Source organism: Ambystoma mexicanum, chromosome 6p (genome assembly GCF_040938575.1).
Source record: "Ambystoma mexicanum isolate Mex_15411 chromosome 6p, UKY_AmexF1_1, whole genome shotgun sequence".
NCBI lineage: Eukaryota > Metazoa > Chordata > Amphibia > Caudata > Ambystomatidae > Ambystoma > Ambystoma mexicanum.
This window is the reverse complement of record NC_090935.1, coordinates 111988118-112008682: the sequence shown is the minus strand read 5'-3', so window position 1 is coordinate 112008682 and position 20565 is coordinate 111988118. Positions and strand designations below refer to the sequence as shown.

The 20565-nt window shown below is 47.3% G+C and overlaps 1 protein-coding gene across 1 annotated transcript in view; it reads right to left on the bottom strand.

Annotated features, from left to right (window-relative positions):
• STOML2 (stomatin like 2) overlaps positions 1–20565 on the bottom strand; it is a 392482-nt gene that overhangs the window by 220636 nt on the left and 151281 nt on the right. The window contains exons 4-5 of the mRNA XM_069626806.1: positions 11670–11728; positions 11357–11458 (exon numbers count right to left, since the gene is read on the bottom strand). Of these exons, the coding sequence (XP_069482907.1) occupies positions 11357–11458; positions 11670–11728 (161 nt within the window). The remainder of the gene's footprint in view (positions 1–11356; positions 11459–11669; positions 11729–20565) is intronic.

Below are 20565 nucleotides of genomic sequence, written 5' to 3'. Positions count from 1 at the left end.
GTCTACTAGCAGGTGAGACTCTAAAACTATCCTTTGGTATACAGTCCCAACTTTTAGTATAAGCCTGTACTACCCAAAGGTTTGGTAGACGTTATGCGGATGACATGCAGCTCTCCAAGCATCCCTACACTGCATCCTCTTCTTCCCGGCTGTCTGACTGCTGGTCAAGCATGGTGTGCTGCTAACGATCTCTGCCTTAATGCCAGTAAGACCGAGATCCTTCTCATTGGGACCCAGCACCCCACTTCCTTCGTACTCTCTGCCCGCCCTCCATGGGACCCCTCCCCTCACCCTCTTGTGAGGCAAAAAACCTTGATGTCATCTTCGACTACTCCCTCTCCTCACATCTCAGACCTTGCCAAGAAAGCCCACTTTCAGTTGCCCCTTCTCAGAGACATTCCCCCTTTCGTCACCTTCTCCCAGAAACTACTTGTCCAGGGCTCTGGTCCTCTCTAGGCTGGATTACTGCAACATCCTCTTCCTCAATCTGCCCGATTCCTCCCTTCACCTAATCCAGAATAGGACCCCGAGATGAATCCTTGGCCTCAATCCCAGGCACCGCCCCTTTCCAGCCCCAAAATCTCTCCACTGGCTCCCGGTTACTGCGAGGGTCAAGTTCAAGTACCCTCTGCATCATCCACTAGGCTTTCTGGGGCCTGGGACCCGCAACATCCAACTCTCTCCCTAAATACCTCCCTGATAGAGCCCTTTGGTCTTCTAGTTCCAACTGTCTGCAGATCAGATGCTTTTCCAAGCAATGAGTGAGGGTTAGATCTCTCTTCCGCAGGTGCCTCCCTCCGGAATGGCCTCCATGACCCCCTCAGACTTGAGCCGGATCTCCTCCAGTTCTGTAAGCTTCTGAACACCCTCTTTTTCTCTTCTTCCTTTCCTCTCCCCACCCCTGCTAATGTCCTCCTCTGCTGCTCTTTGAATGCCTGGTTCCTTCTGACTCATACAGAGCACCAGGCCCTCCTCGCCCACTCTACCCTAGCAGTTCGGTCTCCCTGACAAACCCTCCCACTCCCAACCTGCACTTGCCCTACCGGGCTCCCTCCCCCTGCACCAGCCTGGCTGGGCCTGCACCCCTATTGAGCCCTTACAGTCCCTTCCTCACACTTAGCATGTGGAACAGCCCCTGCGCACTCTGCATTCCACTGGCACGTATCCACCTGGCCTCTGCCTCGATTCTCCGGTCCTGCACAGTGGCGAGTGGACTTTTAGGAGGGGGATCTTGCCTCTGGAAGTCTAACTGAAGTTCTCCAAAGTTCTGGGAGGATTTGTTCACTGGAAGACTATGCACTGCAATTGGGTCAGAGGTCCCCCGATATTGGCAGTTTGAAGCCCTGGAAGGTCACAGCACATCAGGGGATGGCTCGTTCTACAGGTCTGATGGCAAGTTGGTTCCACCAGCCAAAGGGAAGGAGCCATCCTCTTTGGGGCTCCTCTATCGATTAAAAAACAGGGTCAGGACAGCAGTGGTCTCTTCACAGTTACTGGAGGGGTCTGCATGCTGCTCTGGTCGTCTTCTTGTTATCTTCTGTTCCCGTGGTATACTTGCCTTCTGCCTCAGGAATCTCACCTTTTATAAGGATTTCACACTCATCCTCTGGTAACTCTCCCTGCAGTTTACAGAAAGGGTTGGGTGGCTGTCCAAGTAGGACAGCCAGCCCCCCAGTGAGAACTGGTTGCTTTTAGGCAGATCAGCAGACAAACGATAGCAGAGATTTGGGATCCCCTGAGGATTCCTGTCCTTGCAGACACACTGGAGCCTCGGCAGGATACAGAAAGGGTTCCCGCCGAAGACAAAGCTCAAATTAGGACCTCCCATTCCCAGGATGGTAGAAGAAGGAACAAGAAACAAACGCACAAGAAATGGGAACAAAAGAAAGAAGCCACCATGTTGGGACAAAGGTGACCCTCCTGTGCATAGCTGCAGCTGTGAATACAGCCTGCAGTGGAAAATTGCACAAATGTCAGTAGAACACATCCACTGCCACCAGCCATAACTATAGGGTTGTTACTGTAACTGAAAAGGTAAGGGAGCAGAGAAAAGGGGGATTGTAGGTATCCCCTCAGCACTCCACATAAGGTGGTGTCTGTTGATTTCTCAATAGGAAAAGCTAAGGATAAAAAGTATCCTCCTATCCTTGAAAACAGTAGTTCTAAAGGAAAACAAACATAAGGGGAGCCGAAAGGGCTTCCAGCAACACTTCACATGGGGTGCTGCAGGCTGCAAGCGTGAAACACAGATGCCTTTAAAAGGTATTGAGAAAAGCAGGACTCTTAAAAACACAGGGTTCCCATGATCAGAGCAGAAAGAATGAATAAGGGGAAAAAGGCTCCCTTCATTCAAGAGAAAAAGAAAAAGGTCTAGAAGAAAGGGGAGCTGCTGAGCAGCAAGAGGAATGGTGGCTTGAGTGCGAGCTCCAGCCCCGGCGTAGTACTAAACAAAAATATCCTGAAGCGTGCCTGCTACTTCTGAGTGGAACTTCCTGAGTGGAAAGCACCGAAAAAGCCTTTGATTCCGTATCATGGACATTTTTATTTGGGCTGATTAAATATTTTGGGTTGGGAGCTCATTTTATTGGGTATGTGAGGCTATTTTATATTAAACCGAAAGCCAGGGTCCGAACCAATGGGATACAACCCCGGGCTTTGCCACTGGATCGAGGAACATGATAGGCCTGGCTCCTTTCCACGCTACTGTTTGCACTCACAATTGAACCGCTTGCCCGACTGATGCGGGAACTGTTACGCTCACCTGGTATCCACGGAGACGCCACTCAGCCCGGGTTGGATGCTGGTACCTTCTCCCCTGTTTCCCAGATGTCTACGGAGGATGTTCAGCCTGAAAATACAGGAGGGCTGGGTTCAAGACTGGCCAACTGAGGTAAGTATCCTCCCACCACCTCGTGTGACTTCAGCCCCTCTGGGCCCTCTCGTCACCTTGTTGTGGAATTAGGCGTGCTCAGTGTCCTGCCTTCTTGGCAGGGGCGCGTGGTCTTCTGTGGGCGTATGCGGCCAAGTTACTTCACTGGTGCGTGCCCGTTTAAATGTCTCTCAGGTAGGTCTTATTGCAGCATCTCTGTATAGCGTTGTTATTCTTGCATGCCTTTCTGTGTCTAATAATGTCTTTTTCTCCTCTAGGTGTGCAGAGCTTCAGCGTGGCGAACTGGTTGAGTAGGGCCCTGCCGGTAAATGATAGCGCGTGATGTGCGCTACAATGCGGTAAGTAAGCGCTATGCGCAGCGCTGCCTTGTCTTGCCAACCTGTTTTCTTTCTTCTTTACAGGTTGCGGTGTTTCTCCAGCGTGTGCGGATCTCCGGAGCAATGCCGGCAGGGAAGCGACCAGCCAGGTAAGCTTTTCGAGCTGTTTGCGGTTTTGCATAGTCCGAGTATGCCTTCTCTCATATTGTCCTCTCCTTTCCTCTTTCAGGTCTTTTGGTTCGGAGGGTACGCGGAGTCCAGAAGAAGCTGTTCACTGGTGCTGGGAGCGTTTAACAGGATGGAGATTGCAGGTAAGATGCCGCTAACGATGTCCCTTTTGTCTTCTCTGCAGGTTCGCTTTTACGAGGCTCGTGGGTATCACAGGACACAGTGAGCGTCATGTTGCAGTCTGAAAAGTAACACGAAGCGTGCCTTCTTGTTTGGGTGTGGTTTAAATAGCCTCAACAAAGTAGTTCAGGTAAAGTAGTCCCTAGGCCACCACGCCCAAAACACTATACCGCATAGCTTGGTTCGTAGGAACCAAGCTATGTGGGGGCCTCCATGTTGGCTGCAGGCCCAAATGAAAAAGTAGTCAACTTTACACATGTTCTTCAGAGTGTATTATCCTGGCGCCATAGGAGCCAGGACTGGCCCCAAGAGAATCTTGGGAGTGGGTGCCAGGCCTTCAAGTTTAGTTTAGTTTAGTTTATTATTTATAATGCGCAGTTATACCCAGGGGTATCAGGGCGCAGCATGTACAAGAATATGCGAAACTTGGTTACAAGGTGTAAAAGTACGAGTTGGCGTAGGGCGAATGTACAGAATAGCAGAGAAAGCAAGCAATATATACAATATATACAAGCAATATATACAATATATACACAATAGAGGTGGCATGCATACTAGTACGGATCACATGAGGAAAAACCTTGGCATTTAAATGTCTGGGAGGTCCTTCAGTTTCAGCCAAGAGATGACCTTAGAGCGGAAATTCATGTAGGGCATGTCTGCTCTAAGGTTAGGGGGCAAAGAGTTCCAGAGTTTGGCTGCTTTTACCGGGAAGCTGTTACCTCCTATGGTGGCGAGTTTGTAATTTGGGACAGAGAGGCAGTCTTTGTGAGCCGTTCTGAGGGGTCTCGCGGAAACTTGTCTATGGAACCTGTTAATCAGGTAGATCGGGGCGGCATTGTTGAGGGATTTGTAGGTGAGTGAAGCCGTTTTTAGGAGAATTTTATCTCTGGTGGAGAGCCAATTGTTCTGTTGACTGAGTCCTGATATATGCTCTCTTCTGGGGATCCCTAGGGCTGCTCTCAGGGCGTTATTCTGGAGAGTTTGTATCTTGCTAGTGGTAGCCTTGGAGGATCCTAGGTAAAGGGCATTGCAGTAGTCAAGGCGGGATAGTATAAGGGCTCTGGCGATTGTAAGACAGCTGGTATCTGACAGAAATGGTTTAGCTGAGCGGATAAGTTTGCACATGTATGCAGATGAGGATGCCAGTGAACTCAGTTGTCTTTTGAAGGAGAGGTTAGAGTCTAAGTAGAAACCCAGCGTTTTAACCTCCTGTCCAACTTTAATGTTGTTCCCATCTATCTTGAAAGAGTTGTAGGCCGGGCTAAGTTTCCTTAGACTGTGTGTTGTGCCCATGATTATAAGCTCTGTTTTCTCATCATTCAGGCATAGTCCGCGAGTGGCCATCCATGCCTGGATGATGATGTACACCCTATTTAGCAAGGCCAAATCCTTTCCATAATCTCCAGAAAGCGGAAGGAGGATCTGAGCATCATCTGCATAATTAGTGTAGGTGATACCAAGATGATCCAGATCATCGAAAAGGGGCTTGGTAAATATGTTGTACAGTGTAGGGGAGACGCAGGAGCCCTGTGGTACACCACAAGTGATGGGTATGGGATCTGCTGCAGCTGTGGGCGAGAAGACCCTCATAGTTCTACCGTTAAGGAATGAGGTGATCCAAGAGATGGCCTCAGGCGAGAAGTGTGCTGCTGCGTGGAGATGTGAGCATAGGACAGAGTGGTCGACCAGATCGAAAGCAGCAGAAAGGTCAAGGAGGAGGAGCAAGGCAACTTGTCCTTTGTCCCTAAGTGTGTCAATCTGAGCTTTCAGGTCGATGAGTGCAGTCTCAGTCCCATGTTGAGGGCGGAATCCTGATTGTCTGGATCCTAGGAGGTGGTGTTCTTCCAGGTGCCTCTGTATTTGAGCGTAGGCGACCTTGTCTAGGATTTTTAGTAAAAAGGGAACAGTTGTTATAGGTCGGTAATTGGTAGGTATGGCTGGGTCAAGAGTAGGTTTTTTTAGTAATGGAAGTACCCAGGATTGTTTTAGATTCGTGGGGATGGAGCCAGTGGTGAAAGAGGCGTTGATCAGTTTCGTAATGAAGGGTGAAAGATCGCGAGCAGCGTCTTTGATAAGCTGTGCTGGGCAGAGGTCTCCCTGGCAGTTAGAGGGTTTCAAGGACAAGATAATTTTTTCTACGTCAAGAGTATTGACTTTTGAAAATTTGAAACGGGTGGGGTCTGTGGTTACGCACTTGTCAGGTCTTCTGGAGGGGGGCAAGTCTTTTAAGGTCGCTTTTTTGCTAGAGATTTTAGTTTGGAGGGTCTTGATCTTATTGGCCAGGGCATTCTGAATTTCTGAGCACCAGTTTTTATCTTTGGTGCAGGTGTCAAGGGGTAGTATGGGGGTTTCAACTTCTTTGAGAATGGAAAAGAGTTCTTTCATATTGGACTTGGCAGATGATATGCGAGAGTCAAAGGAAGTTCGTTTGGCCATGTATATTTCTTTTTTGTAGAGTGCAGTTATTTTAGAAAGATTGAGTTTGTTAGCAGCTGAGGGACATTTTTTCCATGTAGTCTCGCAATTTCTCTTTTGTTGCCTCAAATTTTTGAGGAATGGTGTATACCATTTGTTGAGGTGTGATTTCTGTTTGCTGGGTCTGAGTTTGAGAGGGGCGATGAGGTCCAGTGCTGTGGCCATGGCTTTATTATATTCCTCAACTAGGATCTCTGGGTCTGTGTTGTCCGGAAGTGAATCAAGAATGGGGAGAAGGTTCGGGATGAGTCTTTCTGCCGTAATGTTTTTCTTGTTTCTGGTGAGAATAGGTGGGGCTGTTGTGATAGGCGTGGGTGTCGGTTTATCGGTAGTTAGCCAGAACGAGACTAGGTGATGGTCGGACCAGATTAACGGTGAGATATTGGTGATGTTTGCTACACAGTTGTAATCGGCCACCCAATCAAGTATTCTACCTTTTGAGTGAGTGGGGGCCATGCTTCTTTGCGCGAAGCCTAGTTCAGCAAGGGTGGTGGCAATAGAATTAGATATAGGGTCTGCTGGGTCGTTGTAGCCAAGGTTGAAGTCCCCCAAGGTGAGGACTTGAGATGAGGTTTTAAGATTACTAGTTAGGATGGCGTTAAGGTCTTCATCGAAGGTACTGATGGGTCCTGGCGGACGGTAGATTAGGTGTATGCTAAGTGTTTGGGTGTTGTTGAGTGGGACTTTGACTGACAGGTTTTCGCATGATTGGACAGTGTTGGGTGTAGCAAGTCTCATGGGTAGGCTGAGTTTATGTATAATAGCGACACCCCCTCCTCTGGAATTAGGGCGATCTTGCCTCAGGATGGTGTACTTATCTGGGACTGCTAGCATGATCATGGGGCCTGCTGCAGGGTGTAACCAGGTCTCGGTGATAGCCAGGAAGTCTAGGTCGTCTTTGAGGATCAAGTCTGCTATTTCTATAGCATGTGCTACTAAGGATCTAGCATTGATCAAGGCTCCTTCGATTTTAGGGCTGACTGTATTTGTAATGGTAGTTGTGTTCTCAATAGTACTTGTGTGTCGTTTATCTTGAGTTGGTCCAGGTGTACTCTGGCAGGGGTGTATGAGTATGGGGCTGGAGGTGAGGTTGTGATGTAAGTTAGCAGTTTTAATATTGGGGCTGAGTTGGGGCGACTGCTTTGAAGATTTATGTAAGGTAGGCAGCGATCGGGCCAGTGGCTCGTAAATTGTGGCTAGTCTAGCTCTAAGTGTTAGGTTTCTGTCTACAGTAGTACGGGGGGGACTAGGTAGTAGCTGAAAGTTGGCTGGCTCTGTAAGGGGTGGAGTCTGGTTGGTGAGGCTAGAAGGAGGGGGCAACGTGGACGATTGTGGTGCCATCTTACAATAAGTAGCGAGGTTCAGGAGGATGAGGACGGATGCGTGTAAACTTATGGTAGGTAGACGCATTCTAAATAGAGTTGGAGGTGAGGTCTTAACTGAATAGGTGCTGGTAAGGCAACGTGTGTAAGCCCTTTGAGCTTGGGAGGGAGGCTGCACAATGAATTAGGCACAAGGTTGATAACTAAGGTCACTTCGTGCTAGCAGGCTGAGTGCTTCTCTGTTTGACAAGGCAGTAGGTCTAAGTATCTCAGAGTTAGAGATAGCGCAAGTTGGCTGAATACATCTTGTATAAATCTTTGAACAGTATGTCTAAATATGACTAGATTCGAGAGCTGGCAACATATCTAGATACATATAAATTTGAGATATCAGATGCTATTCGAGCGATGCGACAATTGGTGTAAATATGACTGGATAGCAAGAGAACATAGTGAAGCTCTAATACAGATTCAGTACTCATGCAGGAACAGATTAGCAGCATGTCATATCTGGCACATGTTAGGCATATGATGTAAATTCGGTAGATATTGTACATTGATTAGGGCGAGGCTTTGCAGTTGTTGTATTCACAGTGAGTTAATGAGTGACCATTATTTTCGAAGTTACCTTATGAGTCATAGTGCCTTGCACTAGTGTGTCCATGGGTGCTGAGCGAATGGTCGTAACTCTTAGTCTGTCACTTGAAGCGCCATGGAGCGAACAGGGGGCAAACAGGGGCCTTGGTGTGGGCCTTTGTCGGTGGCCGGCGTTTCCGCCTGCCGGCGGAAGGAGAAGGATAAAAAGGCTTCAGTTGCCTAGCTGCGAAGCCGCGCGGCCAGAGACTCACTCTGGTGCCGCGATGCGCCCGCCATCTTGAAGTCAGGCGGAAGAGGTGGACAAGGTCAGGCAGTGCCTGCAACACGGTGCGGTTCGGAGCGACGATGGGGATCAAAGCAAAGTATGCTTAATACGCATAGCGAAGATATTGCTGGACCTATCCAGCTAGTGGTTGCCTCACCCTTTTGGTGTCCAGGGTGCCGAGGCAATCCGAGGTGCGGCTGGGCTGTGGGTGATGGGGCCGCTCAGGGATCTCTGGAGGCAGGGCTCCTGCCCTCCTCGATGGTGTGCTGCGGATCGACTACAAGGCCTTAATGGAGCCCCGAGCCCTGGTCCTACCTGGCAAGTGGACTTGCCAGTGCGGGTCTGGGGTAAGGGTCGTGACAGGAACAGCATGGACTTAGGGGAATACATATAGCGGGACACCCTCAAATCATCTCCTTATATGCAGATGACACTTTATTGTATTTACGAAACCCAGAGGAGAACATTAAGCCGGGAACGGAGGAGGTTACCAGGTTTACGAGCCATTCAGGGTATAAGATTAATAATGAAGTCCGAGCCGTTTCCTCCTACCGAGGGTACTACCAAGCCAGATTACTTTATGGGTTTTAGGTGGGTACCAACTAGTTTTAAGTGCCTGGGGGTAAGGGTTTCCCGTACGCAGCATTGTATGAAGAAAACCATGAAACATACCTCAATACATTGGCAGTTAAATTGAAGTTATGGGCCAGATTCCCCAGGTCCCTATACGCAGACTACCACCAACTGAAAATGGTGGTGGTCCCCAAACTGCTGCACTACTTCAATACTATCCAGATATAGCCAGGGCGTAGGTCTTTGTAAAACTCTGATCTATGGCAGTGCAATGTGTGTGTGTGTGTGTGTGTGTGTGTGTGTGTGTGTGTGTGTGTGTGTGTGTGTGTGTGTGTGTGTGTGTGTGTGTGTGTGTGTGTGTGTGTGTGTGTGTGTGTGTGTGTGTGTGTGTGTGTGTGTGTGTGTGTGTGTGTGTGTGTGTGTGTGTGTGTGTGTGTGTGTGTGTGTGTGTGTGTGTGTGTGTGTGTGTGTGTGTGGGGGGGTGCAGTGTGCGCGTGTGTGGGGGGGTGCAGTGCGTGTGCGTGTGTGGGGGGTGCAGTGCGTGTGTGGGGGGGGTGCAGTGCGTGTGCGCGTGTGTGGGGGGGTGCAGTGCGTGTGTGTGTGTGTGGGGGTGTGTGTGTGGGGGTGTGTGTGTGGGGGTGTGTGTGTGGGGGTGTGTGTGTGTGTGTGCGTATGTGTGTGTGTGCGTATGTGTGTGTGTGTGCGTGCGTGCGTGCGTGCAGTGCCCCGCATGAGTTGGGAGGAGCTGACAGAACCTTATGACCAAGGGGGTCTAGCAGCTCCGGACTTCAAATTATATTGCTTGGTGGCACAGGCACAATATGCAGGTCATTGGTATATGCCAGAACCGAGCCCAATACATCAAGCATTAGAGCCTTATGGGGCAACTCCAACGGATCTCAAGGCGGTCATCCTGGAAGATCGCTATACAGATTCACGCGCATTTGACCTGGTGCGTATGCGAGTAAACTCATGGGCTCGAGAGAGAGAGAGTAAACACCTGGGGATAATAACTTCTTATAGTGGCAAGATCCCTCTGTCTAACTGTCCAGGGCTTCCCCCAATATACGATCCTGGTATACAAACATCCTGAGGACCAGAGAGTAATGATTCTGGGAGATCTGTACCCAGGGAGATATGGGGGTGGGGTTCACGAGAAATATTTACGGAAAAATTGGGGGCCAGCCCCGTTAGATTACTGCAATATTTTCGGATGAGGGCAGCCGTGTGCCGGAGATGGCCGTCGTTTCCGCAGGAGCTGGAATCCTGTGAATGTATAGATGCTATGGTGTCAGGCGATGAACCAAGGAGACATGTATCGAGGTTGTACAAGATAGTGCAGGCTGGCCAGGCACAACGGAATACAGCAAACGCAAAATGGGAGAGGGACCTGGCTGTGAGCATTGATGAGACTAAGGGGCAGAGGTACTGCCTGTTATCAAAGGAAGTCTCACTCAATGCACGCCTACGGCTTATACAATTTAAAGTGTTGAACCAATTGCACTATACACCGGAAAGGACTTGATGTTTCCCTGATGCAATAGATAAATGTATGAAATGTGGCGGGCGGGGGGGGGGGGGGGGGGGGCGACTTGATCCATATGTTTTGGAGTTGCCCAAAGATAGTACATTTTTGGCGGGACGTGGCTGAGGTGTTGCATGTAATGATCAGAATTCCTCCCATGCTCCTTCCCATCAAATATCTACTGGGCAACATAGGCAAAGTTTCTACAAAAGTACCTAGACTGTTCAATATGGGCTGTATTACTGCAAAAAAATTTATTTTGATGAAATGGAAATCCAGAAAGGCGCCATCACGTCAGGAATGACTCCGAGAACTGACTTATGTTAATGAAAGGCAGGAGGGATTCGTGGTGACAGTCACTGCAGTGACTAAGCCAACGGACATATGGGGGCCATTTCGGGAATATTTCAACAACAGACAAGCGGGAAACGAAGGAATAAATAAGATTGAAGCAGAATGTGACAGTGTAATGTGAACCAAAGGATATATTTTGTGTCAAATAGATGAAGGTGGTGCATAACGTCGTGTACAACCTGTCTGCCTGTTAATTAAAGTTAAAACAATTGTTTTTTTTTTAAAGGCCCAGAAGTCAAGCAAAAAGTGTTGGGGGTATCACTAGCAGAGAGGATTAAAAATAAAACTGATAAATCTCCCTAACACTACTCAGATACACAGCTTGCAGGTAGAACGCAAGGAGAAAGTTATACAATTATAAATATTGAAAATGAGCATATTAGAACTCAAGCTTCCTTGGATAACACGAAACAGGAACACCTAAGCAGATGAAGAGTGTACATCCCTAGGAGAATAGCAGGAAGAACAATGTAATAAAACCTTACAAGGACCAAAAGAGAGTTAATCCGAGTAGCTCACAGCCAATAAGAACATCCCGCCACAAATATCCAGCAATCTCCGTGAACCCACGGTCCCAATGACGTACCACGGTCTCAATGACGTACTTGCAAGAACATTTCACAGACAATGGCAGCTTCATTAGAAACAAAGGTGCTTTGGTGTACAGAGTTTACCACCACCACTCACCCGGAAGACTTTGTCAAGCGAAAGTTTGCCAAGCTCCGACCTCATTGTTGTTTGTGCCAGTTGTGTTACAGCATACTCAGGATCTTCTACTCCATAACTTGCCTGGGAATTGTGTGGGCGGACAGAAAAATAAATGAAAGGGGGCAAGAAATAGTTGAATAAAGCCAAGAAAAAGGAGCATGCAGGAAGAATGTACACCACATGTGTCCCAACTACTCACATAGTGGCTGACACCCCATACATATAGGACTGGAGGGGCAAAAGAAGAAGGAACAATTTCCTAAATAACCACTTGGATGCAAAAAGAACATACCTTGTAGGGATCCATTATCCGAAGGTAGAGGACTCCATCGATCTGCAACGTCACATTATCTGCAGAATAGAAGAATTATATTAAGAATCTCGAGTGTTATAATTACCTAGACAAGGACAGGATAAATATATGAATATATTGCAAGCAATCCGCCGAAAGACTAATTTTGTAGTCCTAGGAGGAGTCGTTTTACACCATTATACTGTATTTTCGGCATGCTGGTTTAAACAATGAAAACAGCTGGAATGGGAAATACGGAGGGGTGCACACACTCGCAGCATTGGCAGAGTAGATCATCAGATGTGGGCGAGGGTGGTGTGAGAGGGCGCTTTAACCACTTAACAATTCAGATAAACAGCACTTTAAAAAATAAACCAGAAGAAATGCGCGATTTATGGGCACATATAAAGTTCCTTCTAGTAAGGAGGGACGAACTTACTAATATACTTACATGTTTTCAGTCACCTCTGTGCCATTTTTTGTCTTTGACAATTGATATTTAAAAAAAAAAAACAGAAACTTGGGTGAGTGTGGGTTTTCTTGTTAGATAACCACTGTCAAATGGAAAAAAACCATGTGGATTCCATACGAATCGGTTAGGGTAGATTTCTCTGTGTCAAAACCCCACTCATTGCGAGTCCCCCAGAAATGTTTGCTGGACACCTGTATTTTATAGCCATTTCTCTCTGCGTGAGTGGGAACTTTTTTTTCCCACACTCACCTTTTTTTTACTCCGATCATGGGAAACTTTCTGCCGCCTTTTGGGATTTCTTTGTGGAGTTATGCTTTCCTCCAACTTTAAGGCATCTACTTTTAACTGAACATACAGCACCTTCTGTGCAGTACTGTGAGAAGCTTCCAAAGCTTCTCTTTCATTGTGTCTTTCCTTTCCCTGACTAACTCATTGCAGTTACCAGGGCAGGCGAATGCTTTTTATCCTACCTGTGTTTTATTGTTGCGCGATCAGCACACACCAACTTAAGTGGAGTGCTGAGGGGATACTGTGTGTCCCTTTTCTCGCATCTCTAGTAACTTTTCGTTAATGCGGCAAGTCCATCTGCTCAGACTGGTGGCAGTACCATTTACAGAACTTGTTCTTTACTTTTCACTGTAGGCTTTTGTCGCAGCTCCAATGAAGGTACATGGGGCACACCATACCAAAAACGATGGCCTTACTTTTTTTAAGCCTTGAAGACGGCTTGTCCTTTCCGATTTCTTCTTCTACCGTACTAGGTGGGGGAGGGTCCTCTTGTCCCTTTGTCTTTGCTGGGCTTCCCTTGAAAAGCCTGTGAAGAGTCTGAGCGCCTGGAAGAACAGGAAGTGGGGGAGGTAAACCAAAACTCCACTGCCTCTCACTCTGCAGTGTGCCTGTCTGAAACCAATTCACAGACCCTCTGCTCGAGTGCTGTTGCCGATCCACTGAGGTCACTGACTTGTTCAGGTCACTGTCTCCCCATCACCAGAACCGAAGAACAGGAGACTGGGTATTTTGTCACCTCACCGCTGGAACCGTCCCACAGCAACACCTTCATCAATCCAAGGTACTATAATCTACCTGGAGCCCGCTTGTGTGATCTCAGGACTCAGGGGGCTGCAGATAGCTTGTATCCTGCTACTGCTCAGGTCCCCACAGAGTAACATTGGGGTGGACAACCCTTTTTACTCTGTACATTGTAAAACCACCTGCCCTAGACAATGGTCCTTGGGGAACACTTTCGGGAGGTCATCCTAACCTCCCTGGGCCTACTTGTAACCAACAATTTTACTTACCTGCAACTCTAAGGAATCCATCTGTATCCTAGCACTCTGAACATTTTTTTCTCCTTCTGACCTTTTTCCCCAGTCAACCTGAAGCAACTGCTAGCCCAGTGGCTCAGCTGAACCTCGAGAGACTCAAACTAGTTAGGGTTGACTGTCAAGACAGGATTGGGTGGAAGTTACAGAAAGTTATTAAGAGTTGCAAAAGTTTACATATGTGTTTGCAGTTGGTTTACCAAGTGATGTGTTACTGACAATGTGTCTATACGTATAGTTTACTGTTCTGTATTGCAAGTGTTCTTATACTGTTTATATATTTTATAGTATTTATCTGTTTTGAGAATTACAACAGTATGCCTTGTAGTATATAATAGCAAGCGGGTGAGATGTTGCAGACACTGAAGCAGCAACGGAGCTGGCAGGAGGCTGAATCCTACAGAGATTGCCGAAGAAGTGGCAGTCTCATACCGGTGGGGAAGTGGACTATCAAGTCTAGTGACAGTACCAGAACCGTACAAAGTTTGAAGGGCTTGAGGAGCAGTTGGAGAAGGCCGGTCAGAACAGAAGAGGACCGGGAGGCTGGTGGGAAGAATTATGAACCCTGGAAGACCCAGTGGCACGTCCCATTTGTAAAGCAGGGAACGCTGGAGACCCGACAGTCTGTGGGTGGAGATCCATGCATAGCCTCAGGGATGAACTCCAAGATTGGTAACCAGGACCCTTATGTGCCCAGCCGGGTCCTGGCCTCGCACCCCAATCGGCTCAGCCTCCGCCCATGCCCAACACTTGCTTTAGGTGCCCTCTGACCTGTGCTAATCACAGGCCTGCACTGCACTTCATTGTATTGGCAGTCGACCAAGTGATATCTGCCAGTCACTTAATTTGCAACTTAAACCATAGCACTTCCCTCTTAGTCACCCTAGCACTTACCCAATACCCTCCCCCCTTACCGCCCCATCATCCCTCCCTCTCTGCACTTGCACACTCTGAATGCTCAAAAGGCCTAGTAGGGCCGCCTCTCTCTTTCAATGTTATATTTGCCTTTCACTCCCATGTTCCCTCCCTGGTGCCCTGTGGGTGCTTTGAAACACAATTTACTTGATGTAAAAGTGCCTTACAAATGCACAATCAAATACAAAATAAAATAAACTTCCTTGTCCCAGTTGGAACAGACACCACTGAACCATAGCAGGGTCTCGAATCTTCACAGAAACCCAGAGAGAATCGGAGGTATTCTCCTTTGAGCTGGGAGTCAAGTAAAGCCACTGACAACCAGTGAAGGGTCGAGAACCCAAGAACAGAAACCTAACGCAAGTCTTCTTCTTCATGGCAGTACCTGGCAGGAACGCAACCCAGGTCTGCCAAATCAGAGTAGTAGAGGGAAGGGTCTGGGACCGGAACCCACATGGTTCCTTATTGGTTTAAGCCCTTTGACCGTCTTGCTTTTGTCCATCTTACTTCACTCTCTGTTCAGAAACTCCCATATAAGCGCATGCACTTTTGCTGGGTCCTGCTTGGACTCCCAGACAAGTGCTTTGTGTGACTGAACTGGTTGAAACTGGTATTGGGACTGCCTTGGACCCAATCCACACTCCTTCCAAGGGATGTCTGTTACTGGGCAGGTGTACAATAAGTGGCTTATCATGACTGGACACCTTATTGGTTTGAATGGGGCAGACGCCTTCTACTGTTGGGCTGGGATAACCCCACAGCCTGGATTTTGATATGAGAGGGTCTGGAACCTTTCTGAAGTTCACCACTGGTGCCAGGAATCCAAAGATACAAATACTGCACTGAAGACCGGGTGAACTGCTGCTGAAGAGAACCAACATTCCCCATCCATCCTCCAGTGACCCTCTGCCGTCTCTTCTGTGTCCAGGATAGACCCTTGACGAAGTCTTCCTCCATTGGACTGATTACAAGCTAGTCCTGCATTCTTATCAGCGGACTTCAAAGTTGCCCATGACCTTCCTGTGGGCTGACCATCGACCAGGTCCTGCTCCTGAAATGGTTGTGAGCTGGGGCTTGGGACTCTGCAAGTTCTCAACTTATGTTATTTTATGTTAGCGGTACTTGTATAGCGCACTGTCACCAACGGAACTTGTGTCCTAGGATCATATCCACCTGCATTAGCTATTCTTCCTAAAGAGGGCCCTTGTTGGAGCCTGCTCTCTGCCGCCACGACAAAGCAGACCTGCTGAGCACCGAGTGGTGTTTCTTCACCGCTGCACCTCCCCCGCAGTGTCCTGTTAGTCCCTCCTGATTGAGGGAGTTATCATGGCTGCTGTCCTTGGGTGTCTGGCCAGTCCTGCTGCAAACAACCTGAAACCATAGACAGCAACCGTAGACTAGCCAGAGTCAAATCAGATACTTACTACACACAGCACACACATACACACCTGAGAGCGAGCACACACACACCTACACACACACCTCCGAGCTCCCCCTCAAGCCCCATAGAGATTGCATGGGCAAAGTCCACTACCGTTTCCTGGCTGGATAACCATGAGTGTGGTGGAATTAGGGGTGTACATCAATTTTGTTCTCCCAAAATGTCTATTTTAGTGACCTGTACGCTGAAGCCAACGGTTATACAGGGGAACTTGTTTCAATCATGAATACCATCTGCCCCCAGATGCAGTCTCTGCTTGGTTCTATGGGATATGCGCAATATAAGTTCAAAATCAAATGATATATATATATTTAGCAACTTTCTCTCCCACCTTATTTGCCATGGTAATTGCATTGCTTCATTTAATTGCTGTTTACGGTTTGTATTGCAAGTGTGGTGTTATATTACTTTGGGATAACAGACTATATACATATGTAAATAGGAGTGTCTTGTAGTGCATGTGATTACGTTTTGCCAAGAAGTATATTTTTACAGCCGTTTCCAACTATGACTTGGCCATTTCTACTGTACTCCCACACCAGGCCCTTAGTTCTTAAGCGTGCCTTACTGCTCAGTCTACCATGCTACCTTGAGAGACAAATAAAAACTAATGCTCATCACCTACGGTTGGCCTCTAGAACCGACCCACAGGTGGGTTCTGCAAATCCCTCCTCAGCACCATTCAAGCCTCACAAAGTCTTAAAATCCCACTAGACCTAGAGGGAGAGTTCCTTAGTTTACATGCCAGACCTAAGAGAAATGCACCCACCCCATGGTGATTGGTGTACAAATATTTACCACAAATTTAGGTAAAAGGGTGCAAGTTCCCAGAAGCACAATTCATATTTGGTGCAATGCTGCCACCCAAAGGCAAAAGGCAAGCAATTCACAGTGAAACATATTTGCCTTTTACTGCAAACAAAGTTTGTTTGCAGTGAATGGCAAATAAATGTTCAACCACCACCATTGTCGCCAGCAAGGCTGAGTACCATGCAAATGATACTTGGCTTTCAAAGACTCATCGGCTAGTAGATTTTGTGAGCCTTGCAAAAGTCCCCAATGGTGAGTGACGTATGGTTCTGGGAGTCCATTTTATTGTTCCTTTCTCTTTTCTTCACAGAGCGACACCACACTGAGACGTAATAACGCTGATGGGTTTTGCACACCACACTGAAATACTAGGATAGTACTTGGTGGCACACAGTGCACTATTGCTCAGACCAACCTGGCCCAACAGAGTACTCAGTATGCATCCAAAATTGTAAAAACACCACCATGTCGCTTCCATAACTAAACAGATATAATGCAGATCACCTAATCAGCAATGGCACTCAACAATGAAACCTTAGGGATTCAGAGGTAGCCCACACTAACCTCTACCACGGCATACATCCCACAACGCTCAGGGAACTCGCGCAACCACCAGGAGCACACATGATCACTAGACCAAAGTAATGACACAAATATGCAAGGAATGTACAAGTCAGATGGAAACCAGTCAAACAGGACGAAGCTTAATAAAACATTTATCTGAGATTAGCCAATCTGCGCAACCGCAGTTCTGAACCCATACATCTACAAGACACCCATAGCCACTCATACCAAAGGAAAGAATGAGTAGAACAAGCATGCGTCATGTAGGCCACAGACCTCTATACCTTACACTCAACTAGATTCCCACAGGGCACTCACCCACCCACCTGCTGCCTCCCAAGAACCTTAGTAGAGAAGTGTGACAAATTGACCTCTGTCTAGTACAAGGATGAGTAGATGCTAAAGCGTCAAAGCCAGCGCACTTCTAGAAACGAAGAGTGAACCAAATCAAATGGTAAACGAGGCCCATTTAAGAGATATACCTACTTCTACCTTTGTGGTAGTGTGGGCCAAGGGGAGGCTATACTCTCAGGAGGGGTGTAAATGTGAAACAGCAACCCAAACAGCTAAGTGTAACAGTCCAAAACGAAAGCATGTCTAATGACTAAATAACTGAATAGCAAACACTCATGTAGAAAGAACACAATATGCAAGATAACAAGATGCAGCACTTTGTGTATGAGATGGGGAGAAAAGGTAATAAAGTACAACATTCCAAAAGGATATGTTCTGGAGTTGCAAAAAGAGACTAAATATGACCTAGTCAGTCTCGATGCCCAAAAAAGGTCCAGGAGGCAGTTATCAGACAATGGCCTTTTCAGGGTCTCAGCAGTGCAACAATGCAGTGAACCAGGTTTCTCTGCGCTGTTCGGCAGTTCTATCTGGTTTGAAGTGTGGCAATCGTGGTAGTCCAGTGGCAAGCAGATGTAGAGGTGGGGTCAAAAAGAAGAAGGCTGTGATTTGAAACAATGTCTGAGAGGTGGTGATCGTGGATATCACCAGGTTGAGTTTTACTGCAGACGGGATGCGCATGCATGTCTGTTCAATGCAGTCCTCACAGAAAATAACAATGGCCGTTCACTCACAGCAGAAGTTCGAGCAATGCAAACGCAGCAATGCTGCTTTGTTCGAGCCGATGCAACAACACGCTTCAGTAGGCGCTGTGAGGCAGCGAACTGGTTCGAACGGCGAGACTGCAGTACAAAAGTTGAGTGTCAAAGGCAGCTACAAAGGGTCCTGCTGGTTCAACACAGTGTTGAATAAGCTTGAATCACAGTTTGCAACGGTTTGACGACAAAAGAGCAGGAATCCTGGCTGCCTTGGCTCTCAGGAGCTGTAAGTCCCAATCCAGGGTCTCAAGGGAGGCTGGCACAGAACTGCAGGGTTCCATCAGCACAATAACGTCCTGGGCAGCAGTGTGGCTGGCAGGGCTACAGGTCTTGCTCAAGAAGCAGGTCACCACCAGTATGCCCTGGGGACGCTTAGGTGATAGAGATTGTCTCAGCCTCGTACTTCCTTTCTTTACCTCACACCTGAAGGATTTTGGAAAGGGCTGCTGCGTAATCTTCTTGAAGGTTTGAAGTCCAGAGAAGATTACAAAAAGGTGTAGGCGACCCCTTCCTTTAAAGACAAAGGTCTACAGATGATTGGACAAAAGCAAGCTTGATTTAAGGACCCAATCCCTGTCTTTGGAGCAAGTGGAGTTTGCCTTCTGACATCACACCTAAAGTGCACTGTGCTACAGGAAATGGAGGGGGCAGAAAGGGAAGATGGAGGCGGGGAGGAAAAAGATGGCGGAACCTTCCTCCAGCTGTAAGAATCTCCCCCGTCTACACTGATCCCACTTCCTTCCTTTCTCAATAGAATCAGAGGCCCTTTTTGTATTTAGCACTCGTATGAGGCTACTCCTTTTTTGAATGTGTGTCTCGGAACCTACTCTGAGCCACTGTAGAGCAGGCGCTGCAGATCAGGCTTCTGATCCAACAGTGCAAAGACATGCACTATACATTTGGCATAGAGCTTATGAATGTGGAATCTCATTAGCACACTACTGTGAAGGCATGAGTCAGACACAGACAACAGGTTCAAGTTGGTTAACATTTTATTAAACTCAAAAGGCCGGGTGGAGTAGTGCCTAACTTGCCCTATTCTAAAATGGGATTTCCCTAACTAAAGAAAACTAAGGATAGTCTGTGCCAGGAAGTCCAAATCAAAGGTCTGTGACAAAAACCTATACTTGCCCTCACAACTAACTGTATACAATGTGTAGGGATGTCAGCATCAAAAAAGTGTTGAAAATAAAGATCAGAGCTTTTTCAAGCTCTTGGCTTGTAATCATCTCCCCTTCCCCAAGTTCAAAGGCGTTCACAAGATATTGTGGTTAATTTCCCCAAGAATTCAAATCTTCCAGCTTTTCCAAAAACACCACAACTCCTTGGGACGCTTCCCAGCCCTTACCACGAGTACTTTTCACTGGCTCACATAAATAGTTCTCTCTCTCGACTGCAAAATCACACAAGATGTTGTTGCAAAACACAAGCTTCTGTGTGATTACTTTCATTGGCTTTTCCGTAAAGGTGGGCACTCGGTCTAGGCGCAGTTGTCGGACCACACGGTCCACCCATTATAGGTCACACAAACCATACCCCTTCTTGATTTCTTTCCATCCACAATTGTCTACTGCTTTCCTTTGCAGTGAAGTTTTTCTTTCATCTGTGTCACACTGTAACAGTTTAGGGTGGCTTGGTTGGCCACAATGCACCTTGTTATACTTTCTGTATTCTTCTGGCTCTTGCCAACACAGGTTTCCTCTTTACCTGCAGTTCTTTAAACCCTTTTAGCTTTGGCCCAATACGGGTTCTCAACACATACGCTTCTTGATATTCTCTGGGCTTTGCCAAAACTCATGCACTTTGTAGGCACTGTCTTACACTTTCTGTATTCTTCTGGTCCTTTCCAATACAGGTTTCCTCTTAACCTGTAGTTCCTTGAACTCTTTTAGCTTCATCAATACTTGGGTTTCTCACCTCAGACCCTTATTGGCATTCTTTTGGCTTTGCCACACTTGTTTCTCAACTTGTATCCTTCTTGGTATTCTCTTGGCATTGCCAACACTTGCGTTTCATTCATTCTGCTGCATGAACCTCCTTTCTTTCACTCCACTCGCGAGTGCTCAAAACTTGCTTTTCCTCTGTACGGCATTCAAAAGTGCTTATAATGTCCTTCAGTTAGTTTGGTATTTCGAAAAACTTTTTTCAACATTCAAAAGTGCTTATAACAATTTTCAGTTCGGTACACAAAAGGGTTTGTTTCTGGTTCCTGGCACGTCCCGGTATGAGCGATTCCCGGTTTCCACTCACCGGTTACACACAG